The 20,944-nt window shown below is 37.4% G+C and overlaps 1 protein-coding gene across 5 annotated transcripts in view; it reads right to left on the minus strand.

Moving 5' to 3' along the window:
* GSTCD (glutathione S-transferase C-terminal domain containing) overlaps positions 1 to 20,944 on the minus strand; it is a 58,083-nt gene that overhangs the window by 4,880 nt on the left and 32,259 nt on the right. For all 5 annotated transcript variants that reach the window (XM_065690808.1, XM_065690800.1, XM_065690815.1 and 2 more), the window contains 5 exons: positions 8,791 to 8,906; positions 8,541 to 8,585; positions 8,004 to 8,132; positions 5,526 to 5,659; positions 3,871 to 3,901 (listed from right to left, as the gene is read on the minus strand). In XM_065690808.1, the coding sequence (XP_065546880.1) occupies positions 3,871 to 3,901; positions 5,526 to 5,659; positions 8,004 to 8,132; positions 8,541 to 8,585; positions 8,791 to 8,906 (455 nt within the window). The remainder of the gene's footprint in view (positions 1 to 3,870; positions 3,902 to 5,525; positions 5,660 to 8,003; positions 8,133 to 8,540; positions 8,586 to 8,790; positions 8,907 to 20,944) is intronic.

Here is a 20,944-nt window from a genome sequence, read left to right on the forward strand (position 1 = left end):
TTGCCACATTCCCTGCTGCAGAAAGAAGACAGTACTTCTAAAATAACAAAGATAATTAAAACCTGCCCAAACTTTCTGTGTGCATAAACAGTTAACTTGCTTACTAGAACACCCACACCTTCAATTCCTATTGAGTTTTCAAAGCTGTATGCACAAAGTTATTCAGTTTTACTTTCCAATTCTCCTATAGGGAGAGTGTCTGACAGTCTCAAAATGTATCATGGTAGAAATCTACAGCTATCATAACCTTATTCCTTGCAGATATAAACTAATGAATTACAGTAAAAAGTTCTCATCAAAAAAAGTTTTGGAATTGCCAGACTTCTGGACGTCTTTTTAGATCTCACTAAAATGAAAGATAAGAGAAATGAATCTCAAATGGGAACTGGAGGGAGGTGACACAGACAATGTCTGGCTAACACATGGCAGCTTTGGCTACTAGCCAATAACCCTTAACAATTTATTAATATGAAACATAAAAATGCATATAGCTAGCTGTATAACAAAAGTTATTTATAACTAGGATTATTTAAGGCACCAACCAGCCCAGGCCGTTTGTACAGAATCTTACATTACTAAGAGCAGTTATATTTTTTAACCTTGTCCTTGGCCCCTGTGCCCTTCTGCAACACAAATAATAAAATGCTGAAACTTCTATAGTGTTGACAAACCCTGTGATTTAAACCTCCATGAATTAGCAGATTAAGAATTCACCGAGCTTTAATGAGGTTATACACACCATCCTAATCTAGGCATCTTGACTTTGTAATTGCCACCATTTCTTTCTGTCCTGTCAACAGGTCTGCTTTTAATGTGTTTTAATAAAAGTAAATAAACTTTTTTTTGAACTGAAACCTGAGTTCTTCATGGTTATGTGTTAGAAACATATAAATGTGCTGAAAGAATGTTAACCAAGGGAAAAAAATAACAGCAGGTCCAAATTCACTGTGCCACTTTTATAATCTCCATCTATAAACATTTATTTCCATGTGTAAACTGGACACAAAGCAGACTGTCATGAAGATAAGATTAGCATACCACCAGATAACTGAACTTCCTTATATAAGATGGCTGGAAATTTTCTGTATTCTTAAAATGCCCTCTTACTTGAGGATTAAAAAGGATAATTTATTACAAAGAGCATCTTTGTTACAGCTCACTATCCCAAAAAAACATTTGAATATTCGAAATAACATGTGCCTCATATTTCTGTTAGAAATTATTATTCTGCATCTCCAAATTTTATTTCTATATTGCAAACACCAAAACCCTTGTTTAGGATTTGACATATAAACCTAGCAAAGTTTCTCTATAGCCCCACTATTCCCAAATGTCAATATTTTGTTTCCATGCCACATTGAGCACATTTAACCTTCAAATTTTTGGTTGCCCTTCACTAACTAGTTTAAATGCACCAGACAAAGCTTAACAGATCAGTACCAGTAGTCTGCTGTCCACCGCTCTGCTCTTGTCCTTTTTCACTCCCCTGTTACCTGTTATCTTCATTCTGTCAGATCTGCATGCCTCATTGATTCTTCCTCCCATTTTTATCTCCAACCATCTCCACAAAGACCCTGGCTCCCCAGGGTCAAAACATTTGAATATTTTTGAAACAATTCTGAGTAATAGTCTTAAAACAATATTGTAATAAAATTCTTGCTTATAAGTATAAACTCATTCTACTCACTCTGTCCAATCTTCCAGACATAAATTAGAGGGAGAAATCTAACGTTTATCAGAAAACCGTATCTATAAAAGCAGGAATTTTACCTAAAAAATGATCAGACATTTCCACAGTATAATCAGCTGTATTTAAGACCTGAAAAAGTTGGCATCCTGTAATTAACTGATAAATGTTGAAGTATCTTAGGAATGGCCCCCTGAGGAAGCTTTCAGGAGAACTGGCTACACAGGATTTGGAGAAGGCTGAGGTTCTGAATGACTTCTTTGCCTCGGTCTTCACTGGCAAAGGCTCTGACTGCACCACCCAGTTCTTAGAAGGTAGATGCAGGGACTGTGAGAATGAAGACCTTGGGCCCACTGTAGGAGAGGATCTGGTTCGAGACCATCTTAAAAATCTGAACACGCATAAGTCCGTGGGACCTGAAGGAATCCATCTGCGGGTCCTGAAGGAACTGGCAAATGAAGTTGCTAAAACACTGGCCATCGTATTTGAAAACTCAGGGCAGTCAGGTGAAGTTCCCGATGACTGGAAAAAGGGAAATATAACCCCCATTTTCAAGAAGCGGAAAATGGAAGACCCGGGGAATTACAGACCAGTCAGTCTCACCTCTGTGCCTGGTAAAATCTTGGAGCACATTCTCCTGGATGGCATGCACATGAAAAACAACAAGGTGCTTGGTGACAGCCAGCATGGCTTCACTAAGGGGAAATCCTGCCTGACCAATTTGGTGGCCTTCTATGATGGGGCTACAGAATTGATGGATAAGGGTAAAGCAGTTGATGTCATCTACCTGGACTTGTGCAAAGCGTTTGACACTGTCCCACATGACATCCTTGTCTCTAAATTGGAGAGATATCAATTTGATGGATGGACCACTCGGTAGATAAAGAACTGGCTGGATGGCCTCACACAAACAGTTGTGGTCAATGGCTCGATGTCTGGCTGGAGACCGATAATGAGTGGTGTCCCTCAGGGATCGGTGTTGGGACCGGTCTTGTTTTACATCTTCATCGCTGACATGGACAGTGGGGTTGAGTGCGCCCTCAGCAAGTTTGCTGATGACACCAAGCTGTGTGGTCCGGTTGATATGCTGGAGGGAAGGGATGCCATCCAGAGGGACCTTGACACGCTTGTGTGGTGGGCTGATGCCAACCTTATGAAGTTCAACCATGACAAATGCAAGGTCCTGCACCTGGGTCGGAGCAATCCCAGGCACAGCTACAGGTTGGGCAAAGAAGAGATTCAGAGCGGCCCTGCAGAGAAGGACTCGGGGGTGCTGGTCGATGAGAAAATGAATGTGAGCCGGCTGCAGCGCGCACTCGCAGCCCAGAAAGCCAACCGTATCCTGGGCTGCATCAAAAGGAGTGTGACCAGCAGGTCGAAGGAGGTGATCCTGCCCCTCTACTCTGCTCTTGTGTGGCCTCACCTGGAGTATTGTGTGCAGTTCTGGTGTCCCCAACATAAAAAGGACATGGAACTGCTGTAACAAGTCCAGAGGAGGGCCATGAGGATGATCAGGGGACTGGAGCACCTCCCGTATGAAGACAGGCTGAGAAAGTTGGGGCTGTTCAGCCTGGAGAAGAGAAGGCTGCGTGGGGACCTAATAGCAGCCTTCCAGTATCTGAAGGGGGCCTATCGGGATGCTGGGGAGGGACTCTTCGGCAGGGACTGTAGTGACAGGACAAGGGGTAATGGGTTAAAACTTAAACAGGGGAAGTTTAGATTGGATATAAGGAGGGAATTCTTTCCTGTTAGGGTGGTGAGACACTGGAATCGGTTACCCAGGGAGGTTGTGAGTGCTCCATCCCTGGCAGCGTTCAAGGCCAGGTTGGATGAAGCCTTGTGTGGGATGGTTTAGTGTGAGGTGTCCCTGCCCACGGCAGGGGGGTTGGAACTAGATGATCTTGAGGTCCTTTCCAACCCTAACTATTCTATGATTCTATGATTTACCTCGATGATAATAAAATCTTTTGTGGAGAACCTACTTAATTTTATTGAAGAAAAAAGCTTTAAAAAAATGTATGGTGGAGAGAATGCAATACAATGATATCTGCACTGCTAATGAACATTTCATATAACACATGCTCCTCCTTGCAATTACAATGTAACCACTTTTATTTGAGAAGAGATTCAGTGAAATACAGAAACTGTACATAACCTTCTCACCACCACCACCTTTTACATACCTTATAGGACAAAATTTCTTTGAACTGATGACTGGAAAAAGAAAACAAAAAAAACCCAATTTAATTAATATCTAAAAAAGCATGGGTGTAAAACAGAAGCAATCATTACATACTTGAATATATTTCAAACAAAACAGTAATATCAGTATCCTACAGAAAGGCATAAAAAAACCCCCAGAAACCATTACAGTTACAGTTCGCTAGAAAAGAAGCGGCATACTTGGTGTTGTTTTCAGCTTCTCCCTCCGACCTATTGTATTATCCAGGAAAAAAATCTCTCTTTAAATCATTATAAATGCTAATACAGATTTACTGGTGCTTCCATACTGTCACATAAATACATTTCATGTATGCAACCTCTAGACATGCATATATTTTGTTCCTATCACAAAAGGTACCTCTGCAAGACAACTAAGTATAGAACAAGGGCAATACGGGGACATGGGCAGGCTATTAGGTTTTACGATCATATCAAATAAGGAAAGAAGAAAAAGCAAACCCTAAAATCTAGCTCAAGTGAAAGTTGATAGTTTTCTACATAGGCTTACAATATTAGATTTCAAATTCAGGAAACAAACCCAGAATTTACATTCTCACAGCATCTACAGCAATGAAAATTTTCTAACATAGTGAGCATTTCCAGTCTTCATAATCTAAAAACATAACTGGTCAAAAGCTAAACAGTAGCAAGCTTAAAATTTTACTGCCTTTTCTTTAACAATACTTACTTGGTTTTCTGTGTCACAAGAGAAAATAAACAGGGGCACACAAAGAGATGAAAGAACCAAACTGACTAAGAAAACACTGTTAAATGCAAAGTTTATCAAACTGACAAAATCATTATATTTGCTCTCTGTGCACTTCTGTGACAGCACACTTAGATAAAATATGCAAAATATTTAACATGGGTGCATAAGATATTTATTTTTTCCCTTTGTTGATTCTTTTTTAGATAGCATGTCTCAGTTTCTTGTTCTGAGGAAACCACAGACTTCTTCCCCCATCTAGTTCCACCTCAGACAGCTGCTAGTGTCTTATCTTCTGCCACTTTAATGCTTATCATTTAATTTTTTTTTATATCAAAGGCATCTAAATTCTCAAGTCTAAGATACTTATGTATCTTTAACACAGCAGATTTCAAGATAACATGTCCATTGAAAAAGTATTAAAACTATGAACTGAAATACAGAAGAGCTTGTCTACTTGGAAATAAATCAGTAGAGTTTCACAAGGAGCAAACTGTGGTATAAAGCAGATCCATTTCTTTAAGCTGATTGCTAACATCTTTCTCCAACATTAAAATGCCAATTCCACTTCTACAGTAATTTTCGTGAGTTTTATATTAACTTTGTTATTTAAAGGTAAAAGGTCTGAATATTACATAGATTCCCACATACTCCATTTCTTATGTTGGTAGTAAAAAGTCTTCAGAACTATAAATAGATAAATTCAGAAAAAATAACCCTGGGATTACCAATCTGGCTCCCTTTCAGGATGGGTTTGCAAAGAGAAACAGGAAGGAACAGCTGCATTATCATTTATCATTGCCTATATACTTGCAATGATCTTCAGTTGATTAATTCTATACTCTTTTAGTATTTTTTTCCTTTGTTCAGCTTGATATTTTAAAGCTTATTTTGTTAGCTCTAGTTTACCTTCGCGGGTACTGAAACTTCACTGTGTTTTGAATGAAGCCGTAACAACATGGGGAGATGACAAAGGCTGCCTGTGCCTTGATACAGTGCTCGATCACCATGTCTGTTGCCACACCACATGCATGCAGAGCTACCTACAATGTTAAAAAACAAAGAAAAAAGCAAATTCTTTACAGTAATATTCTTAATACAATCCTACTGCAGAAGTTGTTTGTTGATTGAGTTACTTAAACATACAAGTAAGTTTTTGCAATGAAAGCTGTTACAACAAAGGCCCGCTTCTCAATTTCTCAAAACTACTGTCATGATGAGTCAGAAATTTTTGTTAAGCAAAAACTACTAAGAAATATAAAGAACTCTCTCAAAACTGGATTTCTACTTAGCAGCAAGAGTTAAAAGATACACCTGAAGTTCACATTTAAAGGACAACATTTTTGCATACATTTTGACCATCTGAATGTAAGGTATTGAGTAAAAACTTTAAAAACTAAACATTGGCCAGGATGAAGCATCAAATACAACTTGCCCTCCTTTTCTTTTTCTTTCTTTTATTTCTTTTTCTTAGTGATGGGCTTTCAAACTAAAACTAGAATGCCATTCAGTCACAACAACCAAATACCTGTAAACATCGATGCATGTCTGGGCAACGCACAGGTTGCATCCAAATTCTTCTTGCCCTCCTACAAAAAGGCAAGTTCTCACTGTACTCAACATATTGCAAGAAAAGGCAAGCAGTAGTCTCCTATAATACCTGTGGTACCAAATGGACCAGGTGAAATGGAAGCATTATTTTCTCTGCCTTCTTCAATGTACTCAGTAGCTCAAAGAGTAGGCCTGGCACATACACATTGCTCTCTATTTTCATTAAACTAGGGTCATTTTTGAGGCACGATTTTATCTTTATGCACTGGTGTGGATTTGTAAATCTGCATTGTTTTCTTTGTTCACTGTAAATTCCGGAAAAACGTTTAAAACTGCACAGCTCAGATTTCAGGATTCAAAGTTGTTTTTCCAGGTACAGCAATTGGAAAAGAGAAACTTTGCTCTAAGATATAGATCAAAACAAAGACTTTTTTGTTTGCAGACTGCTTGATGTAAGCTCAGCTGAGCAGACCATTAATCATCAACTGAACTATAACAGCATACAGATGGTAACAAATATTCTTGTCTCAAGCAGAACATTAAAACATTAATAAGAAAATTTCACAACAAAAGTTTTCTGTACAGATGAATTTAACAACAAAAATAAAACTAGTTTAATGTCAGAAATAGATTCTTAATATCACAGCTATTAAATTATCATAGGATATAATTACAGTACTTGGTCATCTATCCAAGCAGAAAACACAGACCCCTGCTTTGCTTTACTTGCACATTTGGAAAAGAGACCTTAAACCAGCAGCAGATAAAACCAGTAGCTTTGCTGAGCCTCTATGAACTTGTACATCGACTACTTCTTTGGGTTTCTCAGAATCAATTTAGATAGGAGAAATCACAAATAAAATCCAAGACAAAGCTTTCTCAAGATATCCTATAAACTGAACTCACCATCTGAAACAAAATAAAGTGAGGCCTAATGCAGATAATGCATTTGGTTCACAAATCCATGCATCTGTAGACACATGGAAACAAAGTGGACTCTGAAGAGAGCAACAGAGCTAATGGCTAATGCAGTGTGAGACCATTGCCCTGTCTTACACCTCTGGAGCTGCAATTCCACAGAACAGCCCAGTGCACACAGAAAAGTGAAAGCAGAAGAATGTTTCATGAAACTTCAGGTTCACTTTAGTGATCTTAAAAAGGAGAGAACTCAGCATGCTCAAAAATACGTACCCCCCCCCACCAAACCTTAAACTTTTCAATTTGTTCTCACCAATTAGCCAAGATCCTGAGTACTATGGAAGTATTAAAATTGAGTAAGATTTCACAGACTCCTCTGGGTGTCGGCATGTAAATGTGCACTGCATGCAAGCATTTGGCAGCCTTCACTAATAGAACGAAATCCTTTATTGTGGTTGATGGCTTCTACAACATGTAACAGTGCAATGTACCAGTTCCTTTGGCACTCCAACAGGTTGTTTCTGAACCTTGATCTTCACTACCCTAACAGTTCATAAGGGCAGAAACATTATGTGGAGCAGAAAGGAAGTGGTCGACGCTTTTAAAACATACTCTTGAACTCCTGGCAGATAACAAATAAGAAAACAGCAAAGTAATGCAGAGGTGATGTCAAAGTAACAAGATACAAACATTACCTTTTTCTTCACTCATATAATATAGAAGCAGTGCTAACTTGAAACAGGTAAAAAATATAAAACTAACTTAATACACATTAATATAACAAGGGTACATCTCCTAGTGTAAAAAACACCTGTCTGTAAGGACATACAGAATTTTCTTCTCCCAGGTATTTTAGTCGTTTCAAGAACAATTCATCAGACACTGAAGTTTTGAAGTGGAAAAATTATAATCACTTACCCCAATATTAAAAGTCCCATTAAAATAGTCCAAATTTGCTTGAATGAACCAAACGTTGTTTAAACCTAATTCATCACTTCTGTCTTTAGCACGGATCAGAGACAACTCCTTATTTTCTATGAGCACCACCTAGATTAAATACACAGGAGAAAGTAAGGCAAAATAACAGTAAGAAATCAAAGTACATCACCAACTAGCAGAAAACTTTGTAGCTCAGTTGAGAAAACCTCAAAATTACTTGTGGCAGAGCTCAAGATCTCCAAAATTATTAGTAGGAAACGCAACAACAATGGAAGGCATTTAATACTTGCCAGTATCAATCGGCTTGCAAATATCTTATATTTTCCTATAACTTCTGTTTTCTCAGGAAAGCACAGCACACATTTGGGATCATGCTAAAAATGTGCATGTTTCAAAACTAAGTCCTCTGCTGAGACAACTACATCTTCGTATTTATTCTCCCTACATGCACGTCTTTTTAAGATAATTACCAGAGACCAAAGCTCATACCCTCTTTAGTTTTTATTCAGAATTTACCTGACATGATGGCATCATGTGAGCAAGAACAATTCCAACATGGCCCTGTGAAAAGAAAAACATCCAAGTCACTTTTCAGTGTCCCCTCATACTGACTCATATGTGATAAACATCTCCTAACCAGTGACAAAACCTTTGAAAGCAGCTAAAATTTCAGCATGCGTTCTTTTGCTTTGCAGCAGCAACCAGCTGGAACTGCAAAGATGAAAGCTGAAAGAAACTGCATCATGTAAACAAAAATATACATTACCCCTCCACTGCAAAAATCCACAATCACATCTCCAGGCTTAGCAAGCTTTATCACTGCTGATGCCAAATTATTCAATTGCTGCTGCTTCCTTAGAGCCCGGTCTTTGGACATCTTTCCTGGGGATGACAAAGAAAATGCCTAGGTAGCGATCAGCAGTTCTCAACGTTAATAATTTTAAATGGCAATTGCTATGGGTAATGGCAAAGGATTGCCACTGAAAATTATGGCTGAGGCTACAAACTGCCTGGAACTCTTGGGCATTCAAATCCACTTTTAGCTAAATTCACAAATATTTGGTAGATCTTTCTCTATACCTTTAGCATATTTAAGAATTTACTTTCTAGCTGTGGCTTTAATATATGTGTCTGTTCATACGGATACAAGTTTCACATAAAGTAATCAAATCAGTGTAAGCTCTAGCCTGATTATGTTCCAAACCTGTGAATTATGCTCAGAAACAGAGCCCAAGCACATTCACAGTAAAGGTGCCAGAGTAAATTCCTATTTACTTTACCTATACACTATCCTTAAGCACCTTGAGTTTTAAAGTTCTACTCCTTCTCCTGTCAATTTTCACTCTTTGTAATAAGCAGTTTTGTTTGTTTTAATTACTGTGTGTACAAGAAGGTACTACTCCTACATAGCAAAGTCTGGCTTTTCATTCCATCTGTTACACAACCACAAATGGAAAAACTATTGATTTCTTCCAAATGTGTTCCAGATACAACAAATCTGTTTAGTCAGCACTCACATATTTGTAAAGACGCATTTTGTCTCATGGGGCTAACAGAATGCTGACAGACCTATTTAATACTCTTTGTTCATTCAGAGAGCAGAGTTTGATATAGATATTGACAGTAAAAATATTCATGAGCTCATCTTTACAATCGGAAAAATAGTACTGAAACAATTCTCTTGAACGAGTTTTCATGAAGGAGGAGGTTTAGGTGTACCAAACAATCCTAATGTTTTCTGAAATATGAACATATTTCCTACTTGGAGCATCACATAGAATCATAGAATAGTTAGGGTTGGAATTATAGTTGAGTATGGGCACTCTCCAGTTTTGTATTAAATTATTTAACTTTGCCTATTAAAAATACATTTTTCCCAGTACTGAGGATTAGTTTATAATAAACCCCACAAATCAGTGAAGTTTTCTGGTTACTACAAAAGCAGTTCAATTATCATAATCATAAATTGCATTTATTATACAGTTTATTGTTTAAATCCCTACCCTGAAAATACAGTCTTCTGTATTGTATTTTACTGTAAATAACATTTCACTTTACATATAATCCATCAAATTCAACAAACTCATCAGATAACATTATCACTACATTGCTCTGGGTAGAATAAGAAAAAAAAAAAAATCACTTTTCAAGATATTACATTCTATACTGGAAAAGAGAGAATACACTCAGGGAAAAGAGAAAAACTGACAACAGAAGACACAGGAAGTAGGGCAGAGTTCATTCTGCACAGTTACTGCACAGTAACTAAAAAAGAGTAATGACATAAAAAAATATTCCTAGGTAACTGCACGATGACATCTTAAAACGTACTACTATCAAATGAGATGGAAGACAAGCTCCTCACTTCTTAGCAGCTTTGTAAGTATATAAAAAAATACATTTTATAAAAATAAAATCACTGTTCCATTTCAAACATACTTTACACTTTGTGAAAGTTACCATAAAGAAGAGTCTCAGAAAATTAAGCTTTCTAACGACAAAAATGTATATAAGGACTGTGGATATGAATCCTTCACCACATGATACAAAATATTAAATGCGTTTTAAGGAATTATCTCTTTCACATGAGTGGATCCTTGGAAAAACCTTTTACAAAAGACTATGCTGTAAAACCTCATTCCTTGTGTGCCAAATATCTATTTGAAGTGCTCCATAGCTCACTTCTAATTTTCATGCTTCTATGTGTTTAATGTCCAAATGTTCTCAACACCTACAGTTCTAACTGTAGTCAATGCAAGATGCAACATTCCAGCATGTACAAAACCATGTGCTATCATTGTGTCTGAGTTAGAAATTCAGCTTGTGGGGTCAAACCTCTAATTTGTTATGTAAACAGGTATTGTGATATTAATACCTAGAAAATCCTGCACTAAAAAGCACACAAGGATGTTCTCTGTGTACGTAACTCGTGATCAGTACTGGATAAAATTTTATGTTCAGCTAAAACCAGAACAGGGTTTCTGAGCATAAACAGAGTTTTTCTATTAACAGATTCAGAATGAACTTGCCCTTTTAATCTCAAGTCAGCGAAAGCACACAGAATCCCTTAGTTAGAAATACACTGTGAAGTTAAAAGGTGAGCTCTGTTGTCCAAAATGGACAACGAAATCTGCCAAATAAACTTAAGTGGCTTCATTTATACTGTAACTCATTTTTAACAGGGGCTGGTTCTCACAGCTTTATCTTAAAAATATAAATAATAAAAACAACCAACAACAAATTTCAGCCTTCATAAATTTTCTTTGTCTTTGTTGAAAACAAGTAATAAATGTACTTAATGCTCATTCACAGTATAAAGTCGCAAGGCTTCCCAAGCTCAAGTAACAGCCACAATTAATGGGATTTGTTGTAAAAGCTTTTTTCCCCTGGTAGCTTTTGTATTGCTCTCTTATATCCAATTTCAGCTTCCATTTTCCTAATTATGAGAGGGACCAGGTAGACAATTTTGGTAATTCCTGCACCTCAACAGGAAATAGCAGAAATGCTCTGAGCCATTCTCTTGCACAATGGTGAAGGACAGACCACACCTGTCATGCCACAAACAGCACAAAAATCCATGCATGCAAATGGCCTTAATTCCTTATCCACTTCTCTGTTCTTATGCTCAAAATCTAAGGTTTTCCTGTGACGTCTGGGATTTATTAGCACCAAGTGCAACCCCTGAAAAATGCCATCAAATTTTCATACTGTACAAGGTTATCAGAGATCCTACAATCATTAAAAACCAAATGTAAAATGATTAACAGGCTTCATCAGCAACAACAGACCCATCACTTAGTGCTCAGTCCACCTCCTGAGTATTAATTAATAAAAAATACTTTTAAAAAATTACAGTAGCCTATAGCCTTTAAAAACTCTCTGAAAACTAACTCTTCGTGGCCACCAACAAACACGGTCTCATCCTGTGCAGACAGTAAGTAGCAGACATTCCCCTGAAAAATGGAGAAAACCAGGCTGGAGTGAGTATGTCTTTCGTCTGCTCTACCTGTGTGTTTTGAGCTTGGTAGCTAGAAACACAGAAGCTGTGATGCAACCTGTAGAGTGTGTTAGTTAGCAGGGCTAACTACTCCTTCATTAGAGCAACAGGCAATAAATATAACTAAAAATTCTGCATTTGAAAATGCTACAACTCATCTTGCATTTCTAAGCCCTGTGATGATCAATAATGCCAACTGTGGTCTTCAAGGACAATGAGGGAGAAAGTAGCTTGAAATTTAGCCCTACAAGGCAAAACCTTGATGAATGTGACCTCTTCCTACAACACTCTGAAAGCCCCACATAAAATGGTTTGCTCCCTTCTTAGGAACCCAACTAGCAGATTGCCAAGAAGTCCAGAAAGATTCATTTTCATTTTGAAGTAATGGTTATACAGAAATATTTTGTCTTTACAAATCCAACATTACTGTTAATTCAGCTCTTGTCAAACAGAGCTTTAAAGTCTCTGTAGCACTTTGAGGTCTCATTTTGGCACAAAGAAACTTTCTAGAAGGCAAAAAGCCCTTTATTTTTATATTACCTTTTGCCAGTGTTCAAGCTCATACAATTGTTTAGTCCTCAAATAATACTTGCGTCTATCTCAAGTTAAACATGAAAAGTCATTAAAGTTTCCTTAAATAAGCAAACCTCAAGTATCACCTGTAAGACTTTAACCCTACTGAACTTTTAAGCCATAGCAAAGTACGACTGAATGCACCACTACCAAAACATGTTATATGTAACACATAATACATGCATCCACCTGTTCCATATAGCAGAATTGCTATATGGAGCTTGTACTATATTAGCATGAGTATCTTTCTACTAGGTTTTCCGTAAGCCTCAACTGACTAATTCAAACGATAAGTGAGTCTACTTTTCATGGAAATTCAGGTAGGGTGTATTTATAGCTATATTGTTTAAGCAGAGTTAAGCTTAGTACTGCAAAAAAATGTAGCTATAAAGCAAAAGTGACAGTTTTATTATTTTATACTAAGCTGACCAAGTTTTTCTGAAAACAATGGTTGGTTGGTTGGGTTTTTTCTGGTAGTTCCTCATGATAATTCAGCATACTCTAATTATTTCTTAACACTCATCTCCTATCTCCTTCACCTTGATGATGTTATCTCCTGCCACACTATTTCTGATACCTGGTGGAGGGGTTGTTTGCTTCTTTGTTTTGGGGGTGGTTGCTGTGGGTTTGCATTATAGATGGGGGCTTTCTTTTTAAGTATAGTACTCATCAGATTAATACAGCTGTACAGTAGTTCCCATACAACTGGTAGAAAAGGCAGAATTGAAACAGATGAAGGATGCCAGCTCAGCTGGCATTTAGTCACAAAGAAATATTCTTACTAGTCAGAAATAATAATACTTTCTTATAAAGAATTCTGCCAAACCTTGCATAAATGTAATTAGCAAGGATAATAACTTTGCTGTAGTCCAGTGATCACCTTGGTTACTTGAACAATGTTCTTCTTCATCTTCAGATGCTTTAATTCAATCTGTGAGCCGGGGCTGAAAATTGAAGACCTGCTCTCCCCTTCTCCAGTCTGGGGCCACTTTCCACCTCCCGCTTTTCACTGCGCTGACCTGTCTCCCTTCTTCTCCTTCCCAAGAATGGAACTGTGAACTGACCACATCCTGTCACTGGGACCTGAGTATCTCCTAATTGATACACATCTGCCCATTTAAAAGCAAAAACTTATATTGCTTTGAGTATGGCTTCAGCAATAAAACAGGCTCTTACTCCAGAGTTGCCATAAAAAGATGAACACCGCAAAATGTCCCTGATTCCTCACAGCAGTCTAGACTGTAGAACGACACTGACCTTGGCCTCCACTTGTCGGGCTTAATAGAAATTGCTTTCTTTATGTCCAGCTCCCTTACTGTTGCATAGCTTTGTGAAATAATTCAGTCTGACTGTTACCACTGATGCTGGACTAAAAAGTGTCTGTCACTGGAAGTCTGCCTCTTATTTACAGAGAATGTATTCCTTCACTAAGTACGTAAAGTCTAAGAGTCAGACTTTGAGCTCTGACATGAACGCAGCATTCAAAAGCTCTCAGCAGAACCTAGGTTTGAAAATGGATTTTGGGTATTTGTTTTTACTATTTTACATTGACACACAGGACAAAGCAATAATCTTGCGTCTTCATCTTGAGAATTCTCTTTCTTTCCTTTGCTAACATTTATATTAAAGTTACACTTAAATGTGAAAAATAAATCAGAATCCACCCCAAAAAATGAAGTCTGGTCCAGCCCAATGCTAACTTATTTGACATGTTAAAATCAAATTTTATGAACTTATGAACATATGAAATAGATGTGAATCAAGGCTGAAAAACAGAAATGCAAACTCTCCTGAATTTGGTCATAAAAATCTTTTTTGTAATGTAGAATAGTGAATCTACTGGAATTGACAATGACAAAGAAAACAGTCAAATTTTTAAAAACAAACAAACAAAAAAACACCTGTTTTTCATATGCCGCTACATCAGCAAATTTAATATAATTTGCACAATAGATGAATATTCCAAATCACTCTAATAATAAAGTAAGCAGATATATTTAACTCAGAACAGCTTCACAGAATTTTAAGCAGTTATTTCGTTAGCATTTTCATCATATTGAGGAGATATTTCTGGGTTGTCCTACCTACAGCAACGTAAGAAGCCTAAGAATCTGACACTTTGGCAAGCCAGGGAACAGAATCATCAGAAACAAAAAAGACCTCCTTTGAAGCATCACAGAGTATTAAGTATTTTTGCAGCCAATGCTCGCTGCTGGAAATCATTACAATTTACAATTTATTGTAAAGAAAACTACACTAAACTCCCCCCCCCCCCCCATTTCTTTCTTCTGATATTGTTGCCTTTCCAAGACCTTCATCCTAAGATATGTATATACACCCAAAAGGCAGCTTGGAGGTGGCTCCACAGACAATCTGAAAGACTTGTAATGTGATATAAAGACGGAGGGGCCAGAGATCTCCATACTGGAAGAACTAAATGCTCAAGCGTTTTCAAGGGACGCATCTACAAGTGAAGGCAAACTGGGGGGGTTACACAAGATGATAGCAACTGTACTGGCTCTTTGAGCGGTAAAACCCCTCTTAGTGCAGTGTTTAACTCAAATTTCTTTGTCTCTGCTACTACTTTGTCTACTATTTCTTTGTCTCTACTAGTACATTTTAGGGATCCTCAGCTTGTTTCTCTGTAAGGTGCTCATTAAGTATGTCTGAGTGCTGATTCGAGTATGCCCTAGGGCTGTACTCCACATTTACATGGTATACACACATTTCAGCTTCCTTCTCAGCTTTCTCTAGACACTGTGACACTGTCCCAGAAAACAAAACAGCATTTTAGGACAGAACAGATTGTTCTGGACTTACAAAGACCACTTATAATAATTACTGTAGGTTTTCTTATGCATATGGCCGTGACTGAAGCCCTCAAAGTGCAAATCACTTCCTCTATGTAACCAGGTATAAATTCCTATGCAAAAATCAGACTACGACAAACTCTACTACTTGTATCAAGGAACAACAATAACCATCCTTTTCCCTAATTCTGGATATAATATTAAAAGAATCCTAAGGTACAAAAAAAGAGCTTTCAGCTGAGTTCACTGAACAATCCTCAGCAGAAAACATAAATAAGGCAGAATAGCATATATGGTGAGCAATCACTTACTTCCTAACTCTCTTACACATGTAACTCAAATACAATCCACCATTTTCATTCTCAGAGAAACAGGAGCCCATTCTATTCCATTTAAGTTGTCATGTTTCTTTACAGAGGTTAAAACGTTTGTTCGATTGGCTACAAGATCAGATATCTTGGGATTGCTATTTACTCATTTGCTTTTCCTTGACTTCTGGAAATTGCTATTCTAAACTTTCTTACCACACACTGCATATAAAAATGCATATATATTTATATATACATCTACATATATGCATATATACATCTATAAAATGTATAGAGATACACAGAGATGTGTATATATAGAGATATATATACGTATGTATATGTACATGTTCGCATAGAAAAGTGTTTTGAGCAAAAACAATGCAGACATTCAACATTAGCTAATATAATATAGGTACACTAGAAAAATGCCAGTGTTCCATTTCTTCTCAACTTGAAATTCCTGCATTGGTTTAACTAGATTTCCTCTTAAAACAGTTTTCCATACAATTTAATTTCAAAAGGAACAAAGTTGGGTCAAGTATAAAAAATTATAATTAAAAAAAATCTAGTTCTGATTGTATGATTGTGTAAATATTTCCTTCTGCATCAGAATTTTAATGCATTAATCCTATCACGAAATATCCTGCTTTACACAGACACGAGCAAAATGGAGCAAGTGAGTAATAAAACCCAGCAACACTGGATTTAACTGGAGAACTGTACTTTCATTGCTGTTCTCTACATCTCACCACTTTCCATTATGGAGCTCTCTCTCAATTCACTCTTGGAGAACAAAAGCATGAGCTAAAGATTCAAGGAAAACACTTTCACAGATCAGGCTGCAATGGCAAAGAGCTCATTTTCCTATTTTTGCTACTAACCATTTACAAAATAACTTCTTTTATAATATGCCCATTTGAAGCAGACAGAAAGGCACCCTGGCTGACCAAAGTGCAGTTTATGAATAGAAGTAATCAGCAGCCACATTTAGCCAAACAGTTCAGATGAAGGAGTGGGGCTTTTTTATTACTGTTAGATTTTTTTTGTTTGTTTGCTTCTTTTGTTTGTTTTTTATCCCTGAGTGGATGCTTATCAAAACATATTCAGGAACTATGAGGTTGGGAAACACCCCACATGCCTTTAATTATTGGCAAAAGGGCATGTAAATGCTTACTTTTTAAAGGAGGTAACACATTTGCTAGCTACATATACTACTAAAAGCAACAATCCCTACTAAATGAAGAAACTTGCCAGTAAGTTGTCTTGGCACAGAGTCGATTTACATTTTCCTACAAGATCACTGGGTATTTTCATAGTTACTTTCTGTCTTCCAGTTCATCGTAACAAGACTTAGATTTTCAGGAAAGCTGGGCTGGTTTGGGGTATTCTGTTTTTTAACTTTTTAGCCTCTGAGAAGGATAGGACCAACAAATGGATTCACAAAAGCCAACATTTGGTGCCCAGAGCCTCAATACAGCTGGGAATACATAGCTGCTCTGCATTTCACAATACACCAGGTCTTCACTCTGCAAAGACCACACTTTGCATATTTGAATGTTCCTGCAAACCTAATAGAACTAATAGCATCAATGAAATTAGTAACGTGCACACACGTAAAATAACATCTTAGCATTCGGGGGGCTGGGAGAGGACATGGGACAGGGACAAAAATCCAAACAGAAATATCAAAACCCAAATATCACAAGCCTATAAACTATCCTTCTGGAGAATGTATAGCATGCACTTCTAGTCAACAGATAAGGCCAGAAAAGAAAACCTCAAGAGTACACATAATTTTTACTATAGAAATGCTTTTATGATAAAATTTTAGCTACAGTCAAGGGAGTAGGAGAAGAACTAGCTACAATGCATGGCTTAAAATATACTAGATATAGGACAATAATAGAAAGGACAGGAAAGACGACTGAATGAGTGTTTTATTGCATTTTTAGATAGGAGTTCCTCCTGGTCTTAATAACCAATCTGCTCTTTATTAAGGCAAGCTTTGCAAAATAGCTTCATCACTTCAGGCATAGAAAACCCTTCATCCCACATACACTATCTTGGTGTAGTCTAAAAAGGTCAGACAGCTATGAAAACTGACCTTTGACAACCTAAGCAAGAATTTGGCCTGCTTCCTTTTTTGTATTAGAGGATTTTAAGCAACAAAAGAATAAACCACTTTAAGAAAAAAAAAAATCAACAGATGTCAGTAAAAATAAATTAAAATTAATGCTAGGCTCTCCTGAATGTAACTATGTTCTGCTTATAAATGGTTTTGGGTTTCTTCCAATTGCTCATCTTCACAACCCATCTTCTGAATATTCAACAAAAAGCAATCCAGACATGAATGCTAGAATTACTTTTACACATCTTACCTAGTATTTACCTGATTTTTGACCATTTTTGTACTAAATTATGAAGCCTCTACATGTACTCAAATTAATGAGTGCTATCCACACTGGTATGTACGTTAGTCATGCTCTACTAAGTTTTTCACATTATAAGATTGCCAACAGCAATCTTTAGAAAATTGTATCTCAGCACCTTTCCTAAAAAGCTAGTTTAGTTCCAAAATTCTGAGCTACTATATATTTCAGCTAACTGACAATGTCTGTTCATCCTCTTTTTCATTCTGAAGCCCCTGAGCTTCACATTTCCAAGTTATTTTTCCAGAATCCCAAAGATTACGGAACTGTTTTGTTTTAAAATGAAAGCAGGCAATATTATACAATCATGGGATTTCAAGGAATATATCAAGTATGTCATGACACAGTTGTGAGATAAAAATTATGTTTACCCTTTCTTTCACTTCTCACATTTATTCATTCATCACCTCTCCCGCACTGCTTTCTCTTTTTTCCCTTCCTTTTTTAATGCAGCTTTCTCCCTTGCCTTCACTTCTTCAGGGTAATGATGCCACAAAGAGCAGTCAATGTATCTTACAGGTCTTTTCCAACCTGACTGATTCTATGATTCTATTCAGAATTCATAAGCAGCTGCAGGACCTCATAACTGACCTTACTGGACTAGATGTGGAAAAAGCCTCTAACCCCTAAAGAAATGCTTGTTTACCTATGCACAATATTATGCAAATCTCAGCAACATTCAGGCTTGTGAGGTAGGGACTGGCTTCATCTTCAGACGAAGATGTCACTGCCTTACAAGGAAACAAGAATCAAATGGCTTCTTTACTTCTCACAAGCTTAATATACTGATTGACAGCTACTGCCTTGCTGTGAAAGGGGAACAGCTAATTCCTGCTGAATTCGGGGCTCACCAGAGGCTAAGCGTGGTTGTTAAGAGCAGAAAGAACAGTTAGGAGCAGGTTGATAAGAGCAGAAACAGGAGAGCTCCTTCCCCAGCAGGAACCAGAGGCAGGCCCCTTGCTGAGGTCAGAACAAGGGCCAGAAGCCCCTGCCATTCACACTCACAGCTGCTCAGCAGGATCTTGCCTCCAGGGGATCAGCTCTCAGCAGTTATAAGGCAGCCTTTTCACAGTGCACGCAGGAACGCAGATTTCCCTTTCTGAGCTCCTTATGCTGAGTATCTATAACCGATTGTAAAGCAAAAGGTAAGAGCTAAGTGCCTCTTTGTACTAAGTAGTGAATCACAAGTAGTTGAAGAAAAGACCAAAAGACACCTTCTGAGAGATGTATATATATATAAAATCTCATTAATACCAACCAACAGCTTCTAAATAACCAAACCAATTTTAAATATTAGATATATTAACAATTTGGACAATTCTTGTCTCTAATTCGCTTATCAATAAGAGACAACCTTAACTAACAATTCCGAAACAGGAAAAGCTGGCTTAGAAGACAACACATGCTTCATTTGGCCCTTATGTGTCAAGCAATCGAAGAGCTGGCTGCTGGATGAACAGCAGTACTTTCCGCTTAACGTGACATGTCGTGTCTGTTTACAGTACAAAGATTCATGGCTGAAGGAATCCCTCCAAAACACTTACCCTGATGAAAAGGAAATTTATTCTTGAAATTTCAACTTGCATTTGAGTCATTACGAAAATTAAATCCCACACTGAAAAGTGTTTGATGACCGAGTCATAATTCGTTGACATTTTAATATGCAAATAACCACATCGTTTCACAATGGCTGGATATGACTTCCAAACAAAGGCACATGGAAAAACCCAGGCTACAGATCTGTAGTTTGCCTGACCTACACTGCAGTTATCACAGCACTTATAGCTTGAGCCCGTTAAATCTGAAATTTAAGAAAATTTCAGCCAATTCAATCAATTTTACTGTATTAAATGAGCATCTTTGGTATTCAGGTCATTTTTGCTAGTTAAAAGGGCTGGGAAAAAAATCCAAACCATTCAAGAGTTCATAGATAATACAGAAATTACATGACACCATTGTAAGATTTTTATTCAGGCATAGTAGCTGCTTCATCAATTAACTGTTTTCCTTCCTTTTTTTTTTCTAATTAACTTTCTTAGCAAAGTTGGGGTGGGAGGAAATCAAAATGAACTGCAGTTTAGGCAGTAAACACAACTAATTCCCTTGAATGTCTAACTAACTAGGATGTTCTTCTAGACAGTTTTGAAGTGAGTCAGCCTCGGGTAAGTACTTTTTTAATCTCTGATGCTGAGAGTCAGATCTGTTTCTGCCAGGTTACCAGTCTGCCACTGTAAATGCTGACGCCACTGTAAATGCTGATGCACTAAAGTTTGTATAACCCGCAGAATTGCATTCAGTAATAAATAAACTTCAATTAAAAGTAGATATGACAGTTTGGGGTTTGTTGTGGTTTTTTTAAGTTATTTTCAAGTTACATTTCTCTTTCCATATTCTTTTCCCTCCAGGGCTTCCTCACACTGGAAGCACAAAATGAGTAAGGCACAAGTGCCTGAGATGACAGCCCTTTAGCCATAATTAAGTTCCTGTCACTGAATGCAAGCTGTGCAATTTCGCAGGTAGCATACCACAGCCAAGCACAGCTACCAAGTAGTCTTTTGATATGTCTGTGGTTCTCTGGATAACCAATTTGGGTGAGAACAGAAACCTCAGCATTCTCAGTTTTGAACAGACCACCTGCTAAGCAACTTTGGCATTTACTATTATGAAAAAAAAAAAAAAAACCCTGACCCTAAACAACCAGGCTTCATAACAAATGTGTTCACAAAGACAGCCCATTGGTACTCCTGCTACTTTTAGAGAGGCAATAGACACATTGTTTATCCACACTAATAGAATCAGG

The sequence above is a fragment of the Lathamus discolor genome, chromosome 1, assembly GCF_037157495.1.
Source record: "Lathamus discolor isolate bLatDis1 chromosome 1, bLatDis1.hap1, whole genome shotgun sequence".
In the NCBI taxonomy this organism is placed as follows: Eukaryota; Metazoa; Chordata; class Aves; order Psittaciformes; family Psittacidae; genus Lathamus; species Lathamus discolor.